The sequence below is a fragment of the Brachypodium distachyon genome, chromosome 1 (genome assembly GCF_000005505.3).
Source record: "Brachypodium distachyon strain Bd21 chromosome 1, Brachypodium_distachyon_v3.0, whole genome shotgun sequence".
Lineage (NCBI taxonomy): Eukaryota > Viridiplantae > Streptophyta > Magnoliopsida > Poales > Poaceae > Brachypodium > Brachypodium distachyon.
This window is the reverse complement of record NC_016131.3, coordinates 63,978,114-63,997,232: the sequence shown is the minus strand read 5'-3', so window position 1 is coordinate 63,997,232 and position 19,119 is coordinate 63,978,114. Positions and strand designations below refer to the sequence as shown.

General features: G+C 45.1%; 3 protein-coding genes across 8 annotated transcripts; 2 read left to right on the top strand and 1 right to left on the bottom strand.

Moving 5' to 3' along the window:
• Window positions 1-1,861: 1,861 nt before the first annotated feature.
• Window positions 1,862-3,273, bottom strand: LOC100836684 (universal stress protein PHOS32). 4 transcript variants are annotated; one of them, XM_010230415.3, is made up of 3 exons: window positions 2,841-3,273; window positions 2,486-2,744; window positions 1,862-2,369 (listed from the first exon to the last, which is right to left on the bottom strand). In XM_010230415.3, exons 1-3 carry the CDS (start codon window positions 3,001-3,003, stop codon window positions 2,246-2,248), a joined length of 546 nt encoding a protein of 181 aa, XP_010228717.1. In that variant the 5' UTR covers window positions 3,004-3,273; the 3' UTR covers window positions 1,862-2,245. The 4 variants fall into 4 exon arrangements, with proteins under 4 accessions (XP_010228717.1, XP_010228718.1, XP_003558090.1 ...); XM_010230416.3 differs by having other exon boundaries at window positions 2,486-2,735; window positions 2,841-3,253; XM_003558042.4 differs by having other exon boundaries at window positions 1,862-2,344; window positions 2,841-3,236.
• A 1,613-nt stretch (window positions 3,274-4,886) lies between these two features.
• LOC100828562 (argininosuccinate lyase, chloroplastic) lies at window positions 4,887-12,420 on the top strand. Of its 2 annotated transcripts, none has more exons than XM_014897784.1 (7): window positions 4,887-5,870; window positions 6,960-7,223; window positions 8,997-9,113; window positions 10,152-10,300; window positions 11,152-11,443; window positions 11,518-11,682; window positions 11,867-12,420. In XM_014897784.1, the coding sequence occupies exons 1-7, from the start codon at window positions 4,902-4,904 to the stop codon at window positions 12,116-12,118; spliced, it is 2,208 nt and encodes a 735-aa protein (XP_014753270.1). In that variant the 5' UTR covers window positions 4,887-4,901; the 3' UTR covers window positions 12,119-12,420. The 2 variants fall into 2 exon arrangements, with proteins under 2 accessions (XP_014753270.1, XP_010228716.1); XM_010230414.3 differs by lacking the exon at window positions 4,887-5,870 and adding an exon at window positions 6,236-6,639 and having other exon boundaries at window positions 11,867-12,370.
• Window positions 12,421-12,623: 203 nt separating this feature from the next.
• LOC100836379 (outer envelope pore protein 16-2, chloroplastic) lies at window positions 12,624-16,143 on the top strand. 2 transcript variants are annotated; one of them, XM_010230413.2, is made up of 6 exons: window positions 12,624-13,044; window positions 13,178-13,229; window positions 15,302-15,373; window positions 15,470-15,504; window positions 15,611-15,644; window positions 15,760-16,143. In XM_010230413.2, exons 1-6 carry the CDS (start codon window positions 12,922-12,924, stop codon window positions 15,969-15,971), a joined length of 528 nt encoding a protein of 175 aa, XP_010228715.1. In that variant the 5' UTR covers window positions 12,624-12,921; the 3' UTR covers window positions 15,972-16,143. The 2 variants fall into 2 exon arrangements, with proteins under 2 accessions (XP_010228715.1, XP_003558089.1); XM_003558041.3 differs by having other exon boundaries at window positions 12,656-13,044; window positions 15,473-15,504.
• Window positions 16,144-19,119: the final 2,976 nt, after the last annotated feature.

Sequence of the window (19,119 nt, the reverse complement as noted above, 5' to 3'; positions counted from 1 at the left end):
TATGTGCGTCATGACTGACGGTTTTTACACCAACAAGACGTCAGACAATTGCTGACCTCGATCGGAAATGTTACTTGATGTTTTTTTCCAGATAATAATGCCACGTGATGGTTGGCAGTGTTACATTTAGAGACAACTAAAACGGTTCCGTTATGTCTAAATCGCCAGATTTTTTGTTAGGGACAAGTACGTTGTTTAGACATCGGATCTTTGAGTTTTAAGATTGTGATCGAATGATTGAAAGGAGGAAGTATGAATGGTGCTTAGATACCAATATTTAACATTCCACTTAAAAAACAACAACCGAGAAATAACCACGCCGAACTAAAATATATCAAGAGACAACCTCGCAAACCACATCACCACAAAGCTTTCAGGCTTCCGCAACCCACACTAGCAGTGCATACCATTTTGGTGGAGAAGATATACGGTGCTCCCACCCCTTAGGCCCCGCTTGGAAACTATGTAAAAATTTTCACCCGTGAATACTTACGGGTGCATTTTGACGTGCACAACAGGTTACAGGTGAATCAAAACACCGGCGTTTAGTGTTTGGGAGAGAAGAAATGCCGGGCAGCCGCCGCCGCTGGACCTTGCGACCTCCGCCGAGCATCCGCCGCTGGATCCTGCCACATCCGCCGCTGGACCTTGCGACCTCTGCCGAGCATCCGCCGCTGGGTCCCGCCGCCGCCGCTGGATCCCCTTGTTGCAGCCGGCTGCATCCTTCCTCGGTGGATCCCCATCGTCCCAGCCGCCGTCGTCGCGCCTCCGATCGATCCAGCCACTGTATTCTCTCGTGGTTTGTCTCTGTGTCCATCTCGGTGAGATTATTCGGATCTCCTGAGATCCGTATTAGTTTCCGCTTGTAACAAGCCTAAAACGGGGGTAAAGGAATACCTAAACGGTCAACCAATCAGAGTTTTGGGCTTCCGTTGGAAAAACAATGTGCGCCGAATTTTACACCTGTTTTGGCCCAAAAACCGGGCTTCCAATCAGGCCCTTAGCGTGCTACCGTGTTCCCAACGCACGGTAGCACTCATAAAAAAAGTTTTTAAATTTTTTGAAATAAATTGAGTGGGTTCATAAGATACGTGTCTACTATGTCACAAAATTTCAAATCCAAATTCATTATATGCATATAGAAACAAAAAAGACAAATCTAGATGTGAGTAGATCGCAAAAAGACAAAAACACAATAGACAAAATTTCTGACACTGTTCATGTTTGCATTTGTCTTTTTTGTTTCTCTTTGTATATAATGAATTTAGAATTGAAACTTTGTAACATGGCAGACACATATCTTATGAACCCACTCAACTTATTTTGCAATTTTTGAAAACTTTTTAGGTGTGTTATCATGCGTTGGGAGCATACGGTGGCACCTAAGGGATGGGAGTACATCTTCTCCATTTTGGTGCAGCCATGAGTAAACTCCACGTGAAGAGCCCAACAATAGCTATGCACTACACGGCCCAAAGAACTATGCTTGCAGTGTGTTGTTGAAGTGGAAAAAATAAAGACGAAGCTAGCGATTTGTCTCTAAAAAATAAAAGGAGGGGCGTGAACTGATCATACTCAGCTGGTCTGGTTCTTTGTGGTGAAATCTGCCCACCTAGGTTGAAGTCCTAGACTTGACATGAGTGTCACATTTCCCTGGATTATTTCAGGATTTAACCGACGCTATTCTTTCAGTGGTAGGTGACGTACCCGTCGTGTTTCTCAAAAAATTAAAGCAGGGCAGTGAAGAAATTAAACATGTAAATTCTCCCCGAGACGCCGGTGAAAATTGTTCTCACTCCGTCCCGTATTAAGTGTCAAAATATTACATGTGACTCAAATTTTCTAAAAATGGACGTGTCTGTAGTATAATATCTCTTGAAATATTGTGTGTGGGCGAATAAGGTACTCCTAATTAACTGAAGTTTGTGGACTTGTTCTTTGGTGAGTAGAGTCTGATTACAATCCATGATAGATACAATACTCACGACAGATTGCTACTGTACATAACATGTGCAACACCATGCCCGACAACATACAACAACAACATACGTCGCCAGAGAACTCGAGAGTCATCACTCGACACGACACGTTCCCTGGCTCCTCTGGCAGGTTACAAGGGGATTAATTAAGCACAAAGTAAAGAAAAGAAAAAAAAAGAAAAGAAAAGCTGAATAAATAGCTTGGAATGAAATGTCAAACATCACATATTCACTTGCAAGTACCGAAGTACGTGCATCATCGCCGATCACTCAAAAACCAGTTCCATCCCTTTCATGACTTCACGATGAGAACGGGGCGGTTCGCGTTCCTGACGCAGTAATCGCTGACACTCCCCAGAAGAGCTCTGCAAAACCATCGAGAACACAGGACTGAAGTGCAAGCAAAACAGAGAAGCTGAAATTAGGATCCGTTAAGCCGGTCTCACTGCTGGGAGCGTCCCGTGTGGCAGTACATACATAATACCGTAAGTGAGCAATTTAATTACCTCTTGAAGAGGCCATAGCCATGGCTTCCCATCACCAGCACGTCAGCTCCAAGCTCGTCCACCATCTCGCAGATGACGCTCCTGGCGTCCCCAACCGACACCTTCACTTCCACTTTCATCCCACCGTTCGCTCTGCCGTACTCCCGGCTGTATAACGCGCAGAGCTTCCGCGCTTTCTGCACCACCGATTCCGCCACCTCCCGGCTGTAGCCGTCGATCGCGGCGGTCGCCTCCTCAGCGAACAGATAGCCTAGCGGAGCTTACGGTACAGGTTAATTAGTGAAGAAAAAAGAGTAGGATCGGTTCACGTGTAGGAGCAGAGGCGCGAGGGTGATGGCAAACAGTGTGTGCGTACCGGAGGCGTCGAGCAGGGAGTACGTGGGCGGCGGCGGGCGGACGTAGAGCAGGACGACGGTGTCTCCGGGCGCGGCGAAGTTGGCGAGGCACCACCGCAGCGCGTGGACGCTCTCGTCGCCCTCGTCCACGGCAACCAGTATCCGTCGGCCCTCGGTCTCCATCTCTTCTGCCTTTGTTGCGAGCAGAGCACCAGCTCGATCCAACACTCAACACCGTCGCGGTAAAAAGTGTGCGACTTTTTGATGGGGACGGGTTAGGCTCCTGGAGCAGGATTATATATGTTGCGCGCCCGAGGAGTGGCTCGCGGTTTTGCGGGGGCGCTATTCCGCGGGTTGTTTGGGCGTTTCGCGCATGATGGCTGGCCGTGGTTTGGTTTTGCTGGCCGTCTGGCGGCTGGCCGTGGTTTTGCTGCTCGCGTAGCGTACTACGCCGGTGTTTGCGATGGTTTCGAGGTAGTCGCGGCCGAAGGCGAGGTGGGCCTGGTTCTTCTCGGGTTGAGGCCTGAGGGTCTCGAAACTTCCCGTGTCGGCTTTGTTTAATCGGGTCACGTCGTGCTGTCACCCGCAGCAGCGCCACACCGCTTGTGCGGCCACGGATCTCACCGCCGGAACATGCTTGATTTCGTTCATCAAATCAGAGGTCTATCTACTTTCCCCCAAAAGAGAAAACACGGGCCGGCACAGCTCTCGTCAACGAGTCAGGACGGGACGGTCCATTACCCAGACCTCGTTTAGCCGGAGCCTACCTAAGATGAAAGGGGTTCCCCTAAAAGGAAACTGGACAGTGGCCTTGTTCAAGTGTTGGGCTGGAGATGCTCTAAAACTTTATCTCACACTCCTTAAAAAAACTTTATTTCCCAGTCCCTTAGGAAGTCCCACCACACACCAAACGACGAAACGTGGGGCAAGGGATGCCTACATCTCCCTCTCTTTAGAAACCCCAGTTGTTTCTTTTCTCTGTCTAGAAAGAGCCACCGCGGTACCGTAGTAGTACCGCGGAACTAGTCCACCACCAATCTCTCCTCCTTCGCTTGCCACTTCGGCGGTGGAGAAGATGAAGACCCCAGATCTGCAAAGCGACGCGGTAGTTAGGTTTCTTGACGCTAGGATTTGGTTCGTTGACAACGGCATCATTTGGACATGGAGACGACATGCAGTATGCGAATAAAGTTTTTCAACTCATGATTCACCTCCTCGGTGACGATCTTGTCAATGACATAGAGGAGCTTGGGGGATCATCTTGTCGTTACTCGTCTGGAGTAGTAGATTTGGTTATGTCCTTGTGTTTTGCAAATGGTCTTGGCGTGGTGCTTCTCAAGTTGTCAAGGTTCGACGAGCTTCGGCGGAGCTAGTGAGTTCGGAATGCTTTGAACCTGTCTAGGATCTGGGATGGTCATCCAATCCTCTTCGTCGCCTTCTTCGTGACAGAGTTCTGTTTCTCAGATCAATCACCAGCGTCTTGTGGTTGCGGCCCGTCACTTTTCAGTTGCTAAGTCAACCATGTTTTCCTGGCTCGGACATGGTTCGAAAATCTAGAGGCGGCATCAAACTTCGTTCACGTGCAACCCAGCGAGCGGAGGTTGACGACGATGTCGTTTTTTTCCCAACGACTTATATGTATTATTTTTTATTTAAGATAAGATAGTCTTATAAAAAATGGTCGACTTTCGTGAAAAAACAACAAAGATACGTGATTAAGAATCAACTTTCCTTTTCCAATCCTACATAGAGCTTGCTCATCTGAACTTTAACCTCCTTTTCTGCAGTTAGCAAACATGCAGAACAGCAATTGAGCGCCGATTGTCCCAGGTTGACTTCCAACATAAGTAATCGACGTAAGTAATCATCGTGCCGCCAAATAAGCGCCCCGGACCCAAACGAGCTCTCCACGCATCACACACAACGCACACGATCATGGGCTCATGGCCGCAGGGAGTGCGCTGCACGTAAGCCATGAATGGACGTAACAAAATCCAGCTACAACCTGTACGAGGACACGAACAAACAGAACCCCGATCAGAGGTGCGATCGATCTCCGGCCGGTTCCTAAACCTGCAGACATGTCCACGATGACGCCTCGCGGCCGGTCGTCGTCCCACCGCCGCACCCGGTGCAAATGCGCTGGCGGCGCTCACCGCGCCACGCCGTGCTGCTTCAACCCGCTGAGGTCCCTCTTCCGGTGCCCCGGCCGTGGGCGCAGCCGCAGCAGGCACAGCAGGAGCCGGACGCCGTCCAGGGTACGCGACGCGTCAGCGGCAGGCATCGGCGCCGAGCACGCGCAGCAAGGTCAGGAGCCGTCCTTCTTCGTCTACGCCATGCCGGCCGATGGCAGCGCCGGTGCCGAGAACAACAACAAGAAGAAGAAGCACAGGAAGCCGCCTTGCCTCCCGTCCATGTCCATCCGCGCGTGCTTCCTCCGGAAGAAGAACAAGAAGAAGGAGCGGAAGGCCATCGCCATCGCCCGCCGCCAAGCGCTCACGCCAGCGCCGTCGATGGTGACGCACCCGCCACGCTCCCCGCCGGCATCGGAGTTCACGCCCGCCGCGACGCCGGCCGTGTCCCAACCGCCTTCGCCGCCCGCGGTTCCTGAGAGCGGCAACGTTAGTAATTCGCCTGCAACGCCCGGCCGGAAATTACCCGCGACGCCGCAGCCGACGGACTCGGCATGGGCGACGTTCCCGCCGCAGCAGGTTGACGGGCTGCAGATCGTCGAGTTGGCGACGGGCGAGCGGCTGTCCGCGCACGGCGTCGGGCTCATCGAGATGGTTGGCAGCGACGACGACTCCGCGGTGTCGTCGATGAAGTCGTCGCTGGAGTTCATCAACGAGCCGCCGCCGCCGCGGTCCCAACAACCAGCGGCGGTGGTGAAGGCCAGGGAGCAGCCAACGCTGTGGCTTAACGGGGGTGCAGCGAAGGCCGGGAGTACTGGAGCGCGGTTTGCCGAGCCGCTTGTGGTGGCGGAGGCCAATGAGTTGTGGGCGCACGACATCGAGTGCAGCCGCGCCCACGCCGACATGCTCGCCGAGACGGTAAGTTTGAAGTTACTGATATGGTCTCACGCAGTGCCATTGTTGCTTGAAATGCAGGAATGCTTTTCAGTAAACAGAGTTATGTCAGATGGAGTGTTATATTATTAGTGTCTTAGATCTCATAGCTGATATGGTCTGACGCAGTGCCATACTGGCATACTGCCATGTCTGTTGCTTGAAATGCAGGAATGCTTTTCAGTAACCCTATTATTAGTGTCAAATTAGATCTCATAGCTTGAATTTTATGGTTTGTGCAATTTCGCATACTAGTAGACTAAAAAAATTAGGGAAAAAAGCGTCGTAATTTCGCATTTATCTCCCGCCGTAGGGCTACCCCAACCCGTCGTCCAGTCTCCCTAACCAACAGCCCCACAGCTCTTGTCATATTGCCCTTAAACCACCAGGGCAACCCATCTATTTCCCGTCGCGCCGCCGCCGCGCCGCATCGGCGCCACATATGGCTGCCACCTCCCAGTCCCTCCTCTACCCAGCGCCCACCTCCCTCCGCCGTGCCCGCCTCGCCTTCTACACCCGCGACGCTGTCACCCTCCGCCGCCGCCCCGCTTTCCCAGCCGTCGCGGGGGCTTCCACCCCGATGTCGTCCTCGGAGAGCGAGGAGAAGAAAGAGTCCAAGCTGTGGGGCGGGCGCTTCGAGGAAGGCGTCACCGACGCCGTCGAGCGCTTCACGGAGTCCATCTCCTACGATTGGCAGCTATACAAGTATGACATCGTGGGTAGCAAGGCCCACGCCTCCATGCTCGCCGCCCAGGTACCTTGTGTGCGCTCCACCAAATCACTTGTTCGTGGCGGTATCGTGACTGTCTAGGTGTTCGACCAATGCTTTCTCTGCTTTGGACCAGTCTGCGGCGAAGCAGTCTGGTGGGGGCTGAACCCGCTGCTGATGTTATGCTCGCAACATGTTCGATGAAATTTCTAGCTTCATTGTGCTGCTTTTGGTGCGCATTGTAGATGTGCCAACTTGCTAGCTTGATTCCGAGCGTCGCACTGAAGGGTTAATGGTTTACTCCTTTGTCCATTAGGGGGTTATGTTTATATTTTTGAGTCATAATTCTGAATCGTGCATTGCAGGGTTTGATAACCACTGGTGATAGGGATATTATATTGGAGGGTCTTGATCATATCGAGAAGCAGATCCAAGATGGCAAGTTTGAGTGGAGAAAGGACCGGGAAGACGTACACATGAACATTGAGGCAGCTCTGATTGAGAGGGTTGGCGAGCCAGCTAAGAAGCTACATACCGCCAGGAGCCGCAATGACCAAGTTGTGACAGATCTTAGGCTATGGTGCCGTGATGCTATTGACAAGATTTTGATTCGCATCAAACAGTTTCAGGTTTGTTCTCAGTTCTCTTCGCGATGTTCATGGTGTGCTGCTTGTAATCATGTATAAATTTTTTGTATACATACCCGCAAAAAAATTGAATTTTTTGTGTGCATGTTGTTTTCTGGGGCCATGTTCATCGGCTTTATGCGGAGGCATCACGAAACATTGCAGGTTCATATTGGTGTCATGATCTATGGTAGATCAATTGTTATTTTTATTAGGCTAGGTACACCACCTCGATATGTAGGAAAGCTAACTGAAATGCTAAGCTATTCCTACTTGCTAGTGATTTTTCCAGTAATGCTCACATAGGGACAATGGCTTCGCATCTTCAGAAGAGAACTTTTCTAGTCCCTCAAGAGGGAGGGGAGAAGGTACCTGATTTCATGCATTTGGTATCTGTACCTTGTCCCTACTGCTTAACAGGGTCGTACCCACGAAATTAGAGGCCCGGTGTGGAATCCAAAATTAGGCCGTAAATACAACAAAAGTCAAAAACTATTTTTTTAATCGTATCCACTATATTTTTTCTAAATTACATCTTATCGGAAATACAAATATTGAAATCTGAACTACTATATTCTTTAGGACAAATCCTTCTAGTTAGACCCCAAGTACAAAAAAAAAGAATCAGGAAAACAAGTTTTTTTAATCAAAATTGGAACATATATTTTTCAGCAGAAATCCTTGTAATTAGTCCTAAGTACAACAAAAGTGAGTTAGGAAAACAAGTTTTCTTATCATTCCATTAATGAAACTGTTAAAAGAACTTACATCTTTCTGGCGTGGCTTGATGCAACAGATATTCTTCAATTAGCTTTTCATAGGTAACTTTCTCCAAAACAAGATTTTCAATCGCTAGAATGTAACTGGGGCTTCATCTATTTTAATTTAGGAAAAACAAATCTCTCTGCTGATGCAACCATCACTGGAATAGTTAACAAAATTTCTAATATGCAAATTTTTTTCATCAGGAAACACATGTAGTTGTTTGAAAAAAATTAGCAAAAAATCCAATATTTTTCCTTGGAATGAAATCTGGGTGTAGCTTGACCTTTGTGTATAACTCATTAGATGAGAATTTGAAAGTGGCGCGTGCCTATTTATTATCAACAACAGATTTATTTTGGGGAAATGGCAAAGAAACCAATCAACCAGACTAGCTAGACGAGGGTATCAAGAGAGTTCAGAAGAGTAATGGAGTATAGCCTGCGCTTGGGAGAGGAACTGGGCCAAGTCGCACACAGTTGGAAGAGAAGAAGGAAGTGTAGATGGAGAGAATGAAAGGAGGTGTGCGTGATACAGAATCTGTACTAACGAGACTGGTTCGGTGTGCAGAATCCAATGTACTAGTAAAGACTTTTCTTCATTGCGTAGTGCATGAGTACTGACTAAATACTGGTAATTGATAAATGATATGTAGCAGCATTGGATAATAAAATGGGGGCCCTGTGTAGGCACACACTCTGCACAGGTCCCTGGTATGGTGGGCCTGTTGCTTAAGCTTTGCCAGAAATAGAACTTTTTCTGAGGCAGTTCTTTAGGGCCTCTTTGATTCATAGGATTGGAGAAATTTCCTCTACGCTACATGTAACTCAAATATTTCTTCTTGTGATTGATCAACTTATCATATGTTCTCATATTCTTACAAGTGATAACTGTGTAAGTCATGCCGCTTTGTAGATACCGGCACTTGATTTGTGCCTATTCTGATAACTCTTCTGTGGTGCCTCACTGTATGACATTCTTTGTTTAACATTAACCTAATTCTTATTGTTCCAGGTGTCTCTGGTTTTGCTGGCGTCAAAATATGTTGACTTAATTGTCCCTGGTTATACTCATCTTCAAAGGGCACAGCCTGTTTTGTTGCCACATCTTCTCTTATCGTATGTTGAGCAGGTGCCCCCCACCCTCACCCACCTCCTCTTATTCACATTACCATGTCATTGCTTTTTCAATGTGTGGTTTCCCTACTGTATCTTTTTTGTAGGTCAACCATGTCTCTTACTGATCACTACTTTCTTAACTAGTACCTTGTAAAGTTGTGAACAAACCCCTGAATCCACCGTGCACACTGTAGCAATCAAGCTAATCCACTCTATTTAACCAGTTTGAATGTGATTTTGTTTTGTTTACAGCTGTTTACCTGATACTGTGGTACATCAGCTCAGTTTGTTTACTATGAAATGGAAATACGAGGATCTGTTGTGCGGAACAGAAGTTTTTCTGCAATGAAACATTCAACTTGGTTCATTTGGTTATTACTTAGTCATGTTGCAATATAATACCCAAGGATCTGTTGTGCGGAACAGAAGTTTTTCTGCAATGAAACATTCAACTTGGTTCATTTGGTTATTACTTAGTCATGCTGCAATATAATACCCAAAGGAAACAGTTGAATTTTAGGATGAGGTATTTCACATGATTAGAATCCCTTTTTGTATTTTGTAGAACAAGTTGCGAAATTTGAATCGCTGTATGTGTGTCCTTCACCCCTTCTTACTGTTGCACAGCCTGTCCTTCTGTCTTTGAATTGCTGCATCACTAGCTGGCATGTCACATCAGCATGACATGCAACTAAGCTTTAAGGTTACACTTACAGCTTATAGCCAAGCACTTGCTATGTTTCCTGTGCCAGGGTGTAATAGTGCTTCAGATACTTTACTAATTGCCTCATGAAATACTACTTCATTCTTTGTAGCAGAGTTTGAACCAAAACACAGAAGGGAAATAACCCAGCAAATGGTGCCCCAACTAATAAGCATCTGCCAACTTATTCTTGAGTAATTATTTTATACGTGAACAAATCATATTTAATGTTGAAATTTCGGCTTAGGAGGGCCATCGCCCACATTGGACTGAACTAAGTTCTGCCCTGGAGTGAAACCATATTACTGGAAATGAACCTGATGTTATTTTAACTCATGCTTCTCACAGTTGGAGCGTGATGCTGGCCGCCTGGTCGACTGCAGAGAAAGATTGAATTTCTGCCCACTCGGTGCTTGTGCTTTGGCCGGAACTGGACTTCCCATTGATAGGTTCAAAACTGCTAAAGATTTGAAGTTTACAGCTCCGATGAAGAACAGGTAACCAACATCCTTGATTTTTTTTAGTAGCGTGAACATGTACAGTAGAATTGTAATCATCTTTTCTCTTATATATACTTGCTTGAATTGTAACCAAGCTAGAGTTAATTTATGAAATTGTTAACATAACACTCTAGATACTGTGCATCTTCTAAAATGAGTCTCTGTCATAGTGCACATGTACCCTATTAAACGTGTGTTTTTTTGGAGCACTTCCATCTTAGGAAATTGAAGCTAAGCAGAAAAAAAAATGCCAGACCTGATTAACTTTTCATTTTGTGGTCATTTAGGAAAACATGAAGCATTATGCTGTACAGATACCCAGCTTTGTTAGTTTGCTTATCTGTACTCATTCTTGATTGGCATTCTTAGTTATCTGACCTCAACTGCCATTCCCAGCTTAGGGCTGGATTATCATTATGCAATCAAAATACTATGCAAGTTGCTACTCTTACTGTATGTCACGAGCTTAGTTTGGAGCATGGTCTCCTTTTAGGGTTTTGTTGATATATGCCTCTAGTTACACATAGCCTCTATTTATTATATAGAGGGTTTGAGAAAAGGAATGTCTGTACCAAATCTGGAAGATAAGGTAGGTATTCAAGCCTCGAAGTAAACTAGATTGATAGGAATCCTAGTTCCTAATTTTAGGGTCAAACCGCTGCCCCCTTCTCCTTATCCTTAATGTGGCCATAAACCCGGCCCTACATCACATGGTACCAACTGTTATTGACTTTTGGAGTGCAAATAATGAAACAAATGACTCCCCTCTCTCTCTCTCTCTCTCCAAATTTTCTCCTTTTGGGTTAATCCCACTTTTGACATATCCTACTTCGGACATATTTCTACAGTATTGATGCAGTATCTGATCGTGACTTTGTATTGGAGTTTCTTGCTGCCAATTCAATTGCTGCTATTCATCTTTCACGCATTGGTGAAGAATGGGTTTTGTGGGCATCAGAGGAGTTTGGGTTCTTGACACCAAGTGACTCGGTTTCAACTGGAAGCAGTATTATGCCACAGAAGAAAAATCCAGATCCAATGGAGCTTGTTCGTGGGAAATCTGCTAGGGTTGTTGGTGATCTCATGACTGTCCTAGTCCTCTGCAAAGGCCTTCCACAGGCTTACAATCGTGATCTGCAGGTGAGTCCCATCTTATATTTTTATTATTCAAGCTTGGTTTCCTGTGTATGTTCTGAAATTTAATTTTCGAGCAGGAAGACAAGGAACCCTTATTTGACAGTGTGAAGGCCATACTAGGAATGCTTGAAGTATGTAGCGAGTTTGCTCAAAATATCTCTTTCAATTCAAAAAGAATAAAAAGTTCGCTGCCTGCTGGCTATCTGGATGCAACAACGCTAGCAGATTATCTTGTGAAGAAGGTAAACACTTCTTCCTCTCCTTGGTTCGGATTAGCCATAGTTTTTACATATGAACATAAGTTTGGTGAAGAGTTTACATAAGAATTAGGCCACAACATCCGATCAAACAATAGCACAATAGTACATAAATTAACATGATCTTATAGCCTTATCGCTTCTGTGTTTCTATATTTCTTCACTGCAGGGCGTTCCATTCAGAACTTCTCACGAGATAGTTGGAAGGTGTGTAGCTCTATGTGTGTCCAAGAACTGTCAGCTCACAGAACTAAAAATGGATGACCTAAAAGCAGTCCACCCTGTCTTTGAGACCGACGTCTTTGCATATTTGGGTGTTGAAAACGCCGTCAACAAGTTCGTATCTTACGGTTCTACAGGTTCAAAACAAGTAAAAAAGCAACTTGAAGATTGGCGCGTTCAACTTGGGATCAATCCATAAGGCCCAGCGTCAACAGAGAAATAAACTCCGGAAATCTTGTATGGCTTTAGTATTTGGAGGTAGATCAAAATGTTAGCAACTTTCTTTATCGATGACAGCCCGTTGCTTCATTTGATGACTGGAGTGGTCCATGCAACGTTTTTTGTAAGACATTGTATTGTATTGAACAGAATGTGCTCTCTTTTTTTCCATGACTCTACTTGCTCAAAATCAGTCAAAAAACAAAAAAGAGCAGACGCAGTGTACTATCAAGACGTGTCTTGCGTTTCATAAAAGTTCAGCAGGATTCAATTCCCCTTCAATGTTAGTATGTTACCACCCACTACAGTGAAGTCGTGAACACTGAACATGCCAATTTTAGCGGTCCATTTATGATTTATCGTGTACCCCTCTCTCGAACTCCAAAGCGATAGAGTTATTTCTCATACAAACACACTACTACTCCTGTCGGTGCTGGAAAAACAGGTCAGAACGATTTCGTGGATCTCTCGAACCACTAGCGCATGTTCCAGAAGAGTGCCACGAGTAACCCCGAGCGTCGCCACGCGTCCGTGGTGCTGGCGTACGTGTCGTGCTGTTCATCTGTTGTCAGGTTCTGGTCGTTTCCTCGTCTATCTGTTCCGCGGGCGACTGCTGCTGCCTCTCGGCCTTCAAAGTTGGACTACACTTGCAGCTTGCTCGTGTTTCCCCTTGCCGTACTTATCGTTCTGTCCGTACTAAACACTGCTGCTGTAGCTTGCACCAAGTATATTTCTCAAGATCACCATAGCTTTAGCTAGAACAGGAGAGAAGGAGGAGCAAAGATGAGCACCCACGAGGCACGCAAGTTCGTGGACGAGGTGCGTGGCCTGGAGAAGAACTGGATGCTCGACCTCGGCCATCCCCTCCTCAACCGCGTTGCCGACAGCTTCGCCAAGGCTGCCGGGGTACGTTCGCACGCCTCACCTCTCTCGGCTTCCATTCCGCTATGTGCCTCTAGTACTATGTATCGTATCATGCGTGATTTGTTGAAGACGTCAACCATGTGTCATTTGGTTGATCTCCTGCAATGGTATACAGATCGGCGCGATCCAGGCCGTCACACGGGACTCCTACTTTATGGCCGTCGAAGGTACTAAAGCAATTCATGCTAATGCCCTTACAATATCGGAATTGCTAGTCCTCAGGCGACTGAGAAAAATGATTTCTCAGTCGACCTGCTAGCCGTCCCATGCTGTGCTAAGATTTGTGTGCGGCTTTTTTTTTTTCTTTCACGGACAAGCTAGGGGCTGAGCATTATTCTTGGACCAGGCACCGTGTGGGTGTGGCCGTGTGGGGCTGTGTGTGTTTTGTTTCAGTGGGCCCATGTGTTTTGTTTGTTCTTTTAGAAAATTGGTGGATTATTTTCTAATTTTTTCTTGACCTTGCTTCGAGTGTTTGACATGCAATTTAATTTTACACTTAGTATTATCAGTTTTGCTGTTCAGTCGTCTGAAAAATAGCTCGATTGTATGAGCCACCGATTTTGGACGTTGAGATCTGTGCATGATTTTCTTGCAACTTGTTTGCGTTGTATCACTGTGAGAATAGGCTAACGATCTTTCTGTCCGAGCATGCCACGTGAGGAGGTTGGGCCTGGTCTGGGACGTTTTGTGGGCTGGCTCCTGATTAGACCGTGGGTCTATTTTCTACCGTGTATTTATGGGCTTTTTTTATTTGCTCTTTTTGTTCGTGTGGAGCGTGGACACGGCAAAGTGGGCTCCATGAAATATATATATTTCTTGTCTTGTTCTGTTACTCTCGTCTTCTTCTCTTTTTAAAATCACTTGATATTTTAAAATCCTTTGGTGCTTTCTTACTTGTATTATCTTGTTAATATTTTTATGGCAGTACTCTTTTATGGAATTTAAGTTTTCTTCCTTCTCCTTCAAAGCCTTTTGTTCATTGCACTTCTTGCAACTGGAACCTAGTTTAATAATTTGAAGTTTAATTTTTGTAAATTTTTTTTGCAGTTGCAACTTAGTGTCTTTTCATAAATTACAATCGGAATTTGTCTGCTGACTTTTGCAACTGCAACTCAGTTTATTTATACAACACTACCGCAAAATAGCAGTATGGCTGCGACTGCAATTTTCTCGGTTGCATGCATATTGCAGCTGCAATTTTTGCAGCCACACCGTAATATTCTCCGTTGCAAGCGGTTGCAACTATGTTTTTTTCAACCTTAGTTGGGTTTTGCCTAGATTTATGGTGTGGGCTCGGTCTACGGTTTTTTTGGTCATGGGAGGCCCATTTTAGGAGGATGCTAAGGGATGCCTACATTTCTTCTTTTTAAAAATGCGCAATGGATGGTTTCAGCCTAAGAAAATTGCATATAAAATTTCAGTGCAATTTTTAAAAATTCACATGCAATGTTTAAAAATTCATGCAATTTTTTAAAACTTTCAGTGCAGATTTTTAAAATGTGATTGTTGTTCTTTTTATTGGCTTTTTTTCCTTTCTCCTTTTTCAAAGAAATTGTCAGAGCGATGCAACGTTTGGTTTGGCTTGCATGTGTTATGTTTTGGTCCGGAACGGTCAGTTTTTTTCCAGCAGAAGCATTGGTTTGACAAGCAAAGTACTACTCCCTCCGCTTGGGCTTATATGGCTTCTATTGAATTTTTTGCCATACTTTGACCAACAATTATTCAAATTATATTTAGTATATGTATCTGAAGTTATAACATTAGAAAGAGTTTCCAATGTTATTCAACAATATATCTTTTGTGCCGCAATAACCTCATATTAAATGTAATTTTTGGTCAAAGTTTGGCATAAAATTTCGAGTAGGTCTTATAAACCCAAAAGGAGGGAGTAAAGCTCAAGGCCAATTTTTATTGTGATTAACCTGCTTGGTCAGTGTACCAAGGAAAGTCCGTTGCTACTACGTACTTATCAACAATCACAAGAAGGTTTGCTTGCTTTGTGTACAACACCCATCTGTAATTAACAGAATCATTAAATCAAGCTAGTTAGGCCGGTCGACTGAGAAATTAGAATTCTCAATCGACTGAGCCATAGTGAGACCCATATAATATAGAGAAGTTCTTCGGTTTACTGAATGACTAGTTCCCTTCAAAAAAAAAAAAAAAGCTAAACTAAACTGAAAGACTAGTACGGCTAGCTCACTCTGTTTTGCTTTGCTTTGCTGTGCTGCTGCTGCAGGTGAGTCGGGGGGCACCGGGGCGGTGTCGGACGCCACCGGCACCAGGAAACGAACGTTCGGGGACATCAAAGGTAAGCAACACTAGTACCATGGAAATCAATGTCTTTTGATTCATACTGGGTTCAGACTTGAAATTGGTTCATGAGTCCTTTTTTCTGATGGAAAAGCAGGGACGAACAACAGCAAGTCAGCCGAGGACATGGTATGCAAAGCCAAACCAATTTCTAAAGAAAACCGTTCTGGCAGTGCTGCCAGGCTGCGTACGATTCCTAGTTCGTTTCTGATCATTTTACTTTGCTTCTCCTCAGGTGAAAAGCGTGAGCAAAGAGTCGTTCCAGTGGGGTAAATACTTCACTTCCAGAAATCCCGTCACGTAGCACGTTCTGCTGTTACTACATTGCCTCCAAATTTGCAGTTACATCATTGTCGACGTTCTGGTCTGACTTGATGCGTGCAGGGCTTGCCGCTGGGATGCACTCTGGCCTGACCTACGGCCTCAAAGAGGTGCGCGGGACACACGACTGGAAGAACAGCGCGGTGGCCGGCGCCGTGACCGGCGCGGCGGTCGCGCTGACCTCGGAGAACGCCTCTCACGAGCAGATCGTCCAGTGCGCCATCACCGGCGCCGCGCTGTCCGCGGCCGCCAACGTGCTCTCGGATATACTTTGAGCCACCTGGCGATGGCCCGGCGACTGATGGAACTGATTTAGGTCTAGCTGATGCAGTGTCAATGTCAGTGTTCCATTCTCCGTGTAGCCACTTCCAATAATAATTACTGTAATCGTACAAGTACGCTTCGCCTCTATAGCCCAAATGCTATGTCACGTATTTTGCTCAGCGATCTTTTTATACGAATTCATTTACGTGGCAACTTTATTTGTGGAAGTTCGGAATGTGGCCAGCAGCCGCAAGCTTCTGATCCCGGATTTACCGGCTACCACTATTTTATCACAAAGTAGAAGGAAGATGAATGCCTTATGCCCCGGCCTTGGGTGCATGTATACTGCATTAATACAGAAAAGGCGCCCTTCTTAATGTTGTGTTTGAACTTTTTGAGGGACGCTGGGGTGAATTTGATGTGAAGGGGTCTTTGGAAAAGAGGTTTGTCTTTTTTTTTTGGAAGGAGAAAAGAGGTTTATCAGAAGATTCGATGCCAGTGCTATGGTCAAGTAAAGTGTATTTCTTCTCTCTCGCCTTTCTCCTGTTCTGTTCTGTCTTGCGTCTCCGTGAAAAAAAAACTGGTAGAAGGGAGACAAACAAATACTCTTTCCGTCTCATTATGAGACTTTATATTAGGTGTACGTAGACATATTTTTTATATGACTTCCTAGGTGTACGTAGACATATTTTTTATATAAATACGTTCATATTTAGATAAATTTGAGTCACTTGATGTGAGACGGAGGGAGCATATGTATAAAACACGCAGTGAAAAGCAAGCGAAAACGAAAGAGGTAGAGAGGTTCCTGCTTGAAACTAACACGATGGATTTCCTGTTTGGCCGACCTCGCGACCCACTTCCACTCCGACAACGTCAACTCCACAATTATAATAGCTGTGCTTTGGAATATTTAGAAACGAAGGAATGCCATGGTTTTCAATGGCTCTACTAAGGAACCCCATGAAGTCATCACGCGCTGTGCTTCCGACCTGGTTCTTTGATCCTCCGGATGCAACTCGGCTTCCCGTAAAGCTCTTCTAAACGACTCGGCAATCATGATGTCCCACCTTGCCTCTAGACTGTAATCCCCATCCCCATGTAAATTCGACTACCACTTCTTGTAAAGTTCAGCGTTTTTTTAATACAGTTGTGCAGGCTGGCCTCGGTCCGCCGTAGTTTGGATAAAAAAAAATGGATTTCCTGTTGACAATGCTTACAAATAAAAGAAGAAAACAATGCTGAAATTGCGTCATATTTTGTGAATTTCTATAGGAATTTTACAAAGTTGTTGTTTGGATGCCACACCAACTTTTAGCAGGAACTTGCATCTTGATTGGAGATTGCCTTGGACTTCTCAAAGGAATTTTGACATTATTTTGAAGCTCATGCTTAGAATGCTCCAACATATGGAGGAAAAAAAAGTTACGTACATGAATCTATATGTTCATCGCTACAATCCTAAGGCTCTCGTAGGTCCTATAGAATTTCAATTACCTGACATTGCTACAAAATTCCAATGGGATTCTAATATATGAATTTCCTCATTTTCTTTTGTGAAATCCTGATGATTTTACCTGATGCAACTAAAACCCAATGTTGTGTCGTGATGTTCAATTGTCAATTGGCACACTGGCCTATTAAAGTATCCAGGGATGCTTGTAAGCACTGACAAGCTTGTTGTTGCTAATTGGCGCATTCTTGAGGATAAAATGGCAAAAAAAGTTAGATGGATGAAAGAGAGGGGCTGTCTATATTACTGAATGCTTGTCTCATAGCTTCCCTTGCTTACCACATATCTGTGCATATTGTTGCCAAGACTGTTAGGACATCCACAATTGTATAGTCGACTCTCCACGTCATCTAGACTCGGTGACAAAATAACGTGTGTAATAGGTTGTGTGTTTAGACTTGACACTTACTATAAATGATTTTATTACATTAAATGTGATGATTTAAAATGGTAGATAGGTTGACTCATATTTCTCTTTCATCCGCATAAGCAAATTTCAAATAAGAGTCGATTACGAGTCAGCCACGTCATCTAGAATCAACGATAAAACACGTGCAATGACTTGTGAACTTGTGAAATGACTCTACTCTCTCCGTTCAACAAAAAATGTTTTAAGTTTGTCAAAATTTGAATGTATCTAGCAGGCCCGGGCGGACGGGAGTGCGGCCTGTGCCGTGGAACAGGGCCCCAAATTTGGAGCCCCCCCAAAATTTCATGGTATGCAGCGTGAGGGAGTATGTGCTTTGCCAGCACATTAGGTCTTAATCGTCTTGCTTATCAGCAAGCCGACTGGTCGAGCAGCGAGCGACTCGTCTTCTCCAAGCCCTTGCGTGACTCCAGCACTAGCAGCCAGCACTTTACCTACTTGTCGTTTTGTCCTGGAAGTTTAGAGTCTCAGAGATTTCGGGAATCAGTAAATCAGCCAAACAGGACCCGAAAGGATGAGCCAGATGCTTCTTCTTCCATCGCGCAGGACTCGATCGCCCTCGCCCAATCCCAACCGCCGACGCCCGTTTTCTCGTGAACTCGTCTCGCCAGAGTCTTGGAGCTGTAGCGCAGCAGCAACAGCAATTCGACCAGGACACAGCCACACAGGTTAATGCGGCAATCCGCTTAATTTTTCGCCTAATCAAAAATTAATCAATAAATTCTTGATCTGGATTCCTCTAATTTTGTTTTATTGATCTTTTGTATCTAGTGTTTTAAGTTTTGATTCCGCTAATCAATTAATCAGTTATGCATGTTAGAAAGCATAAATTTGGTGCCCAAAAATGAAAATAAATAAATAAATAAATAAAGAGAACACAATTTTCAAGCGAAGGAGGCCCAGTTTACGGTTTCGCACGGGGCCTTCGATTTTACCTGCCCGGTCCTGGTATCTAGACATGACTTAGGTATAGATGCATTCAAATTTAGTAAAAGTTAAGACATCTTTTGTTAAGCGGAGGGAGTACATGATTTGTTAGCATTAAATGCGATGTTGTACAATGGTTAAAAGGTCGACTCTTAGCTCACTCTTCGCTGACTCTTCGTCGATTATTTCCTTAAGAATCTAACTCTTCACGAAAGTCAGTTACCTTTCCTCTCTTATTTCTTTTTCCTCCACATCAGCAAATTTTAAATAAGAGTCCACGAAGAGCTGACCT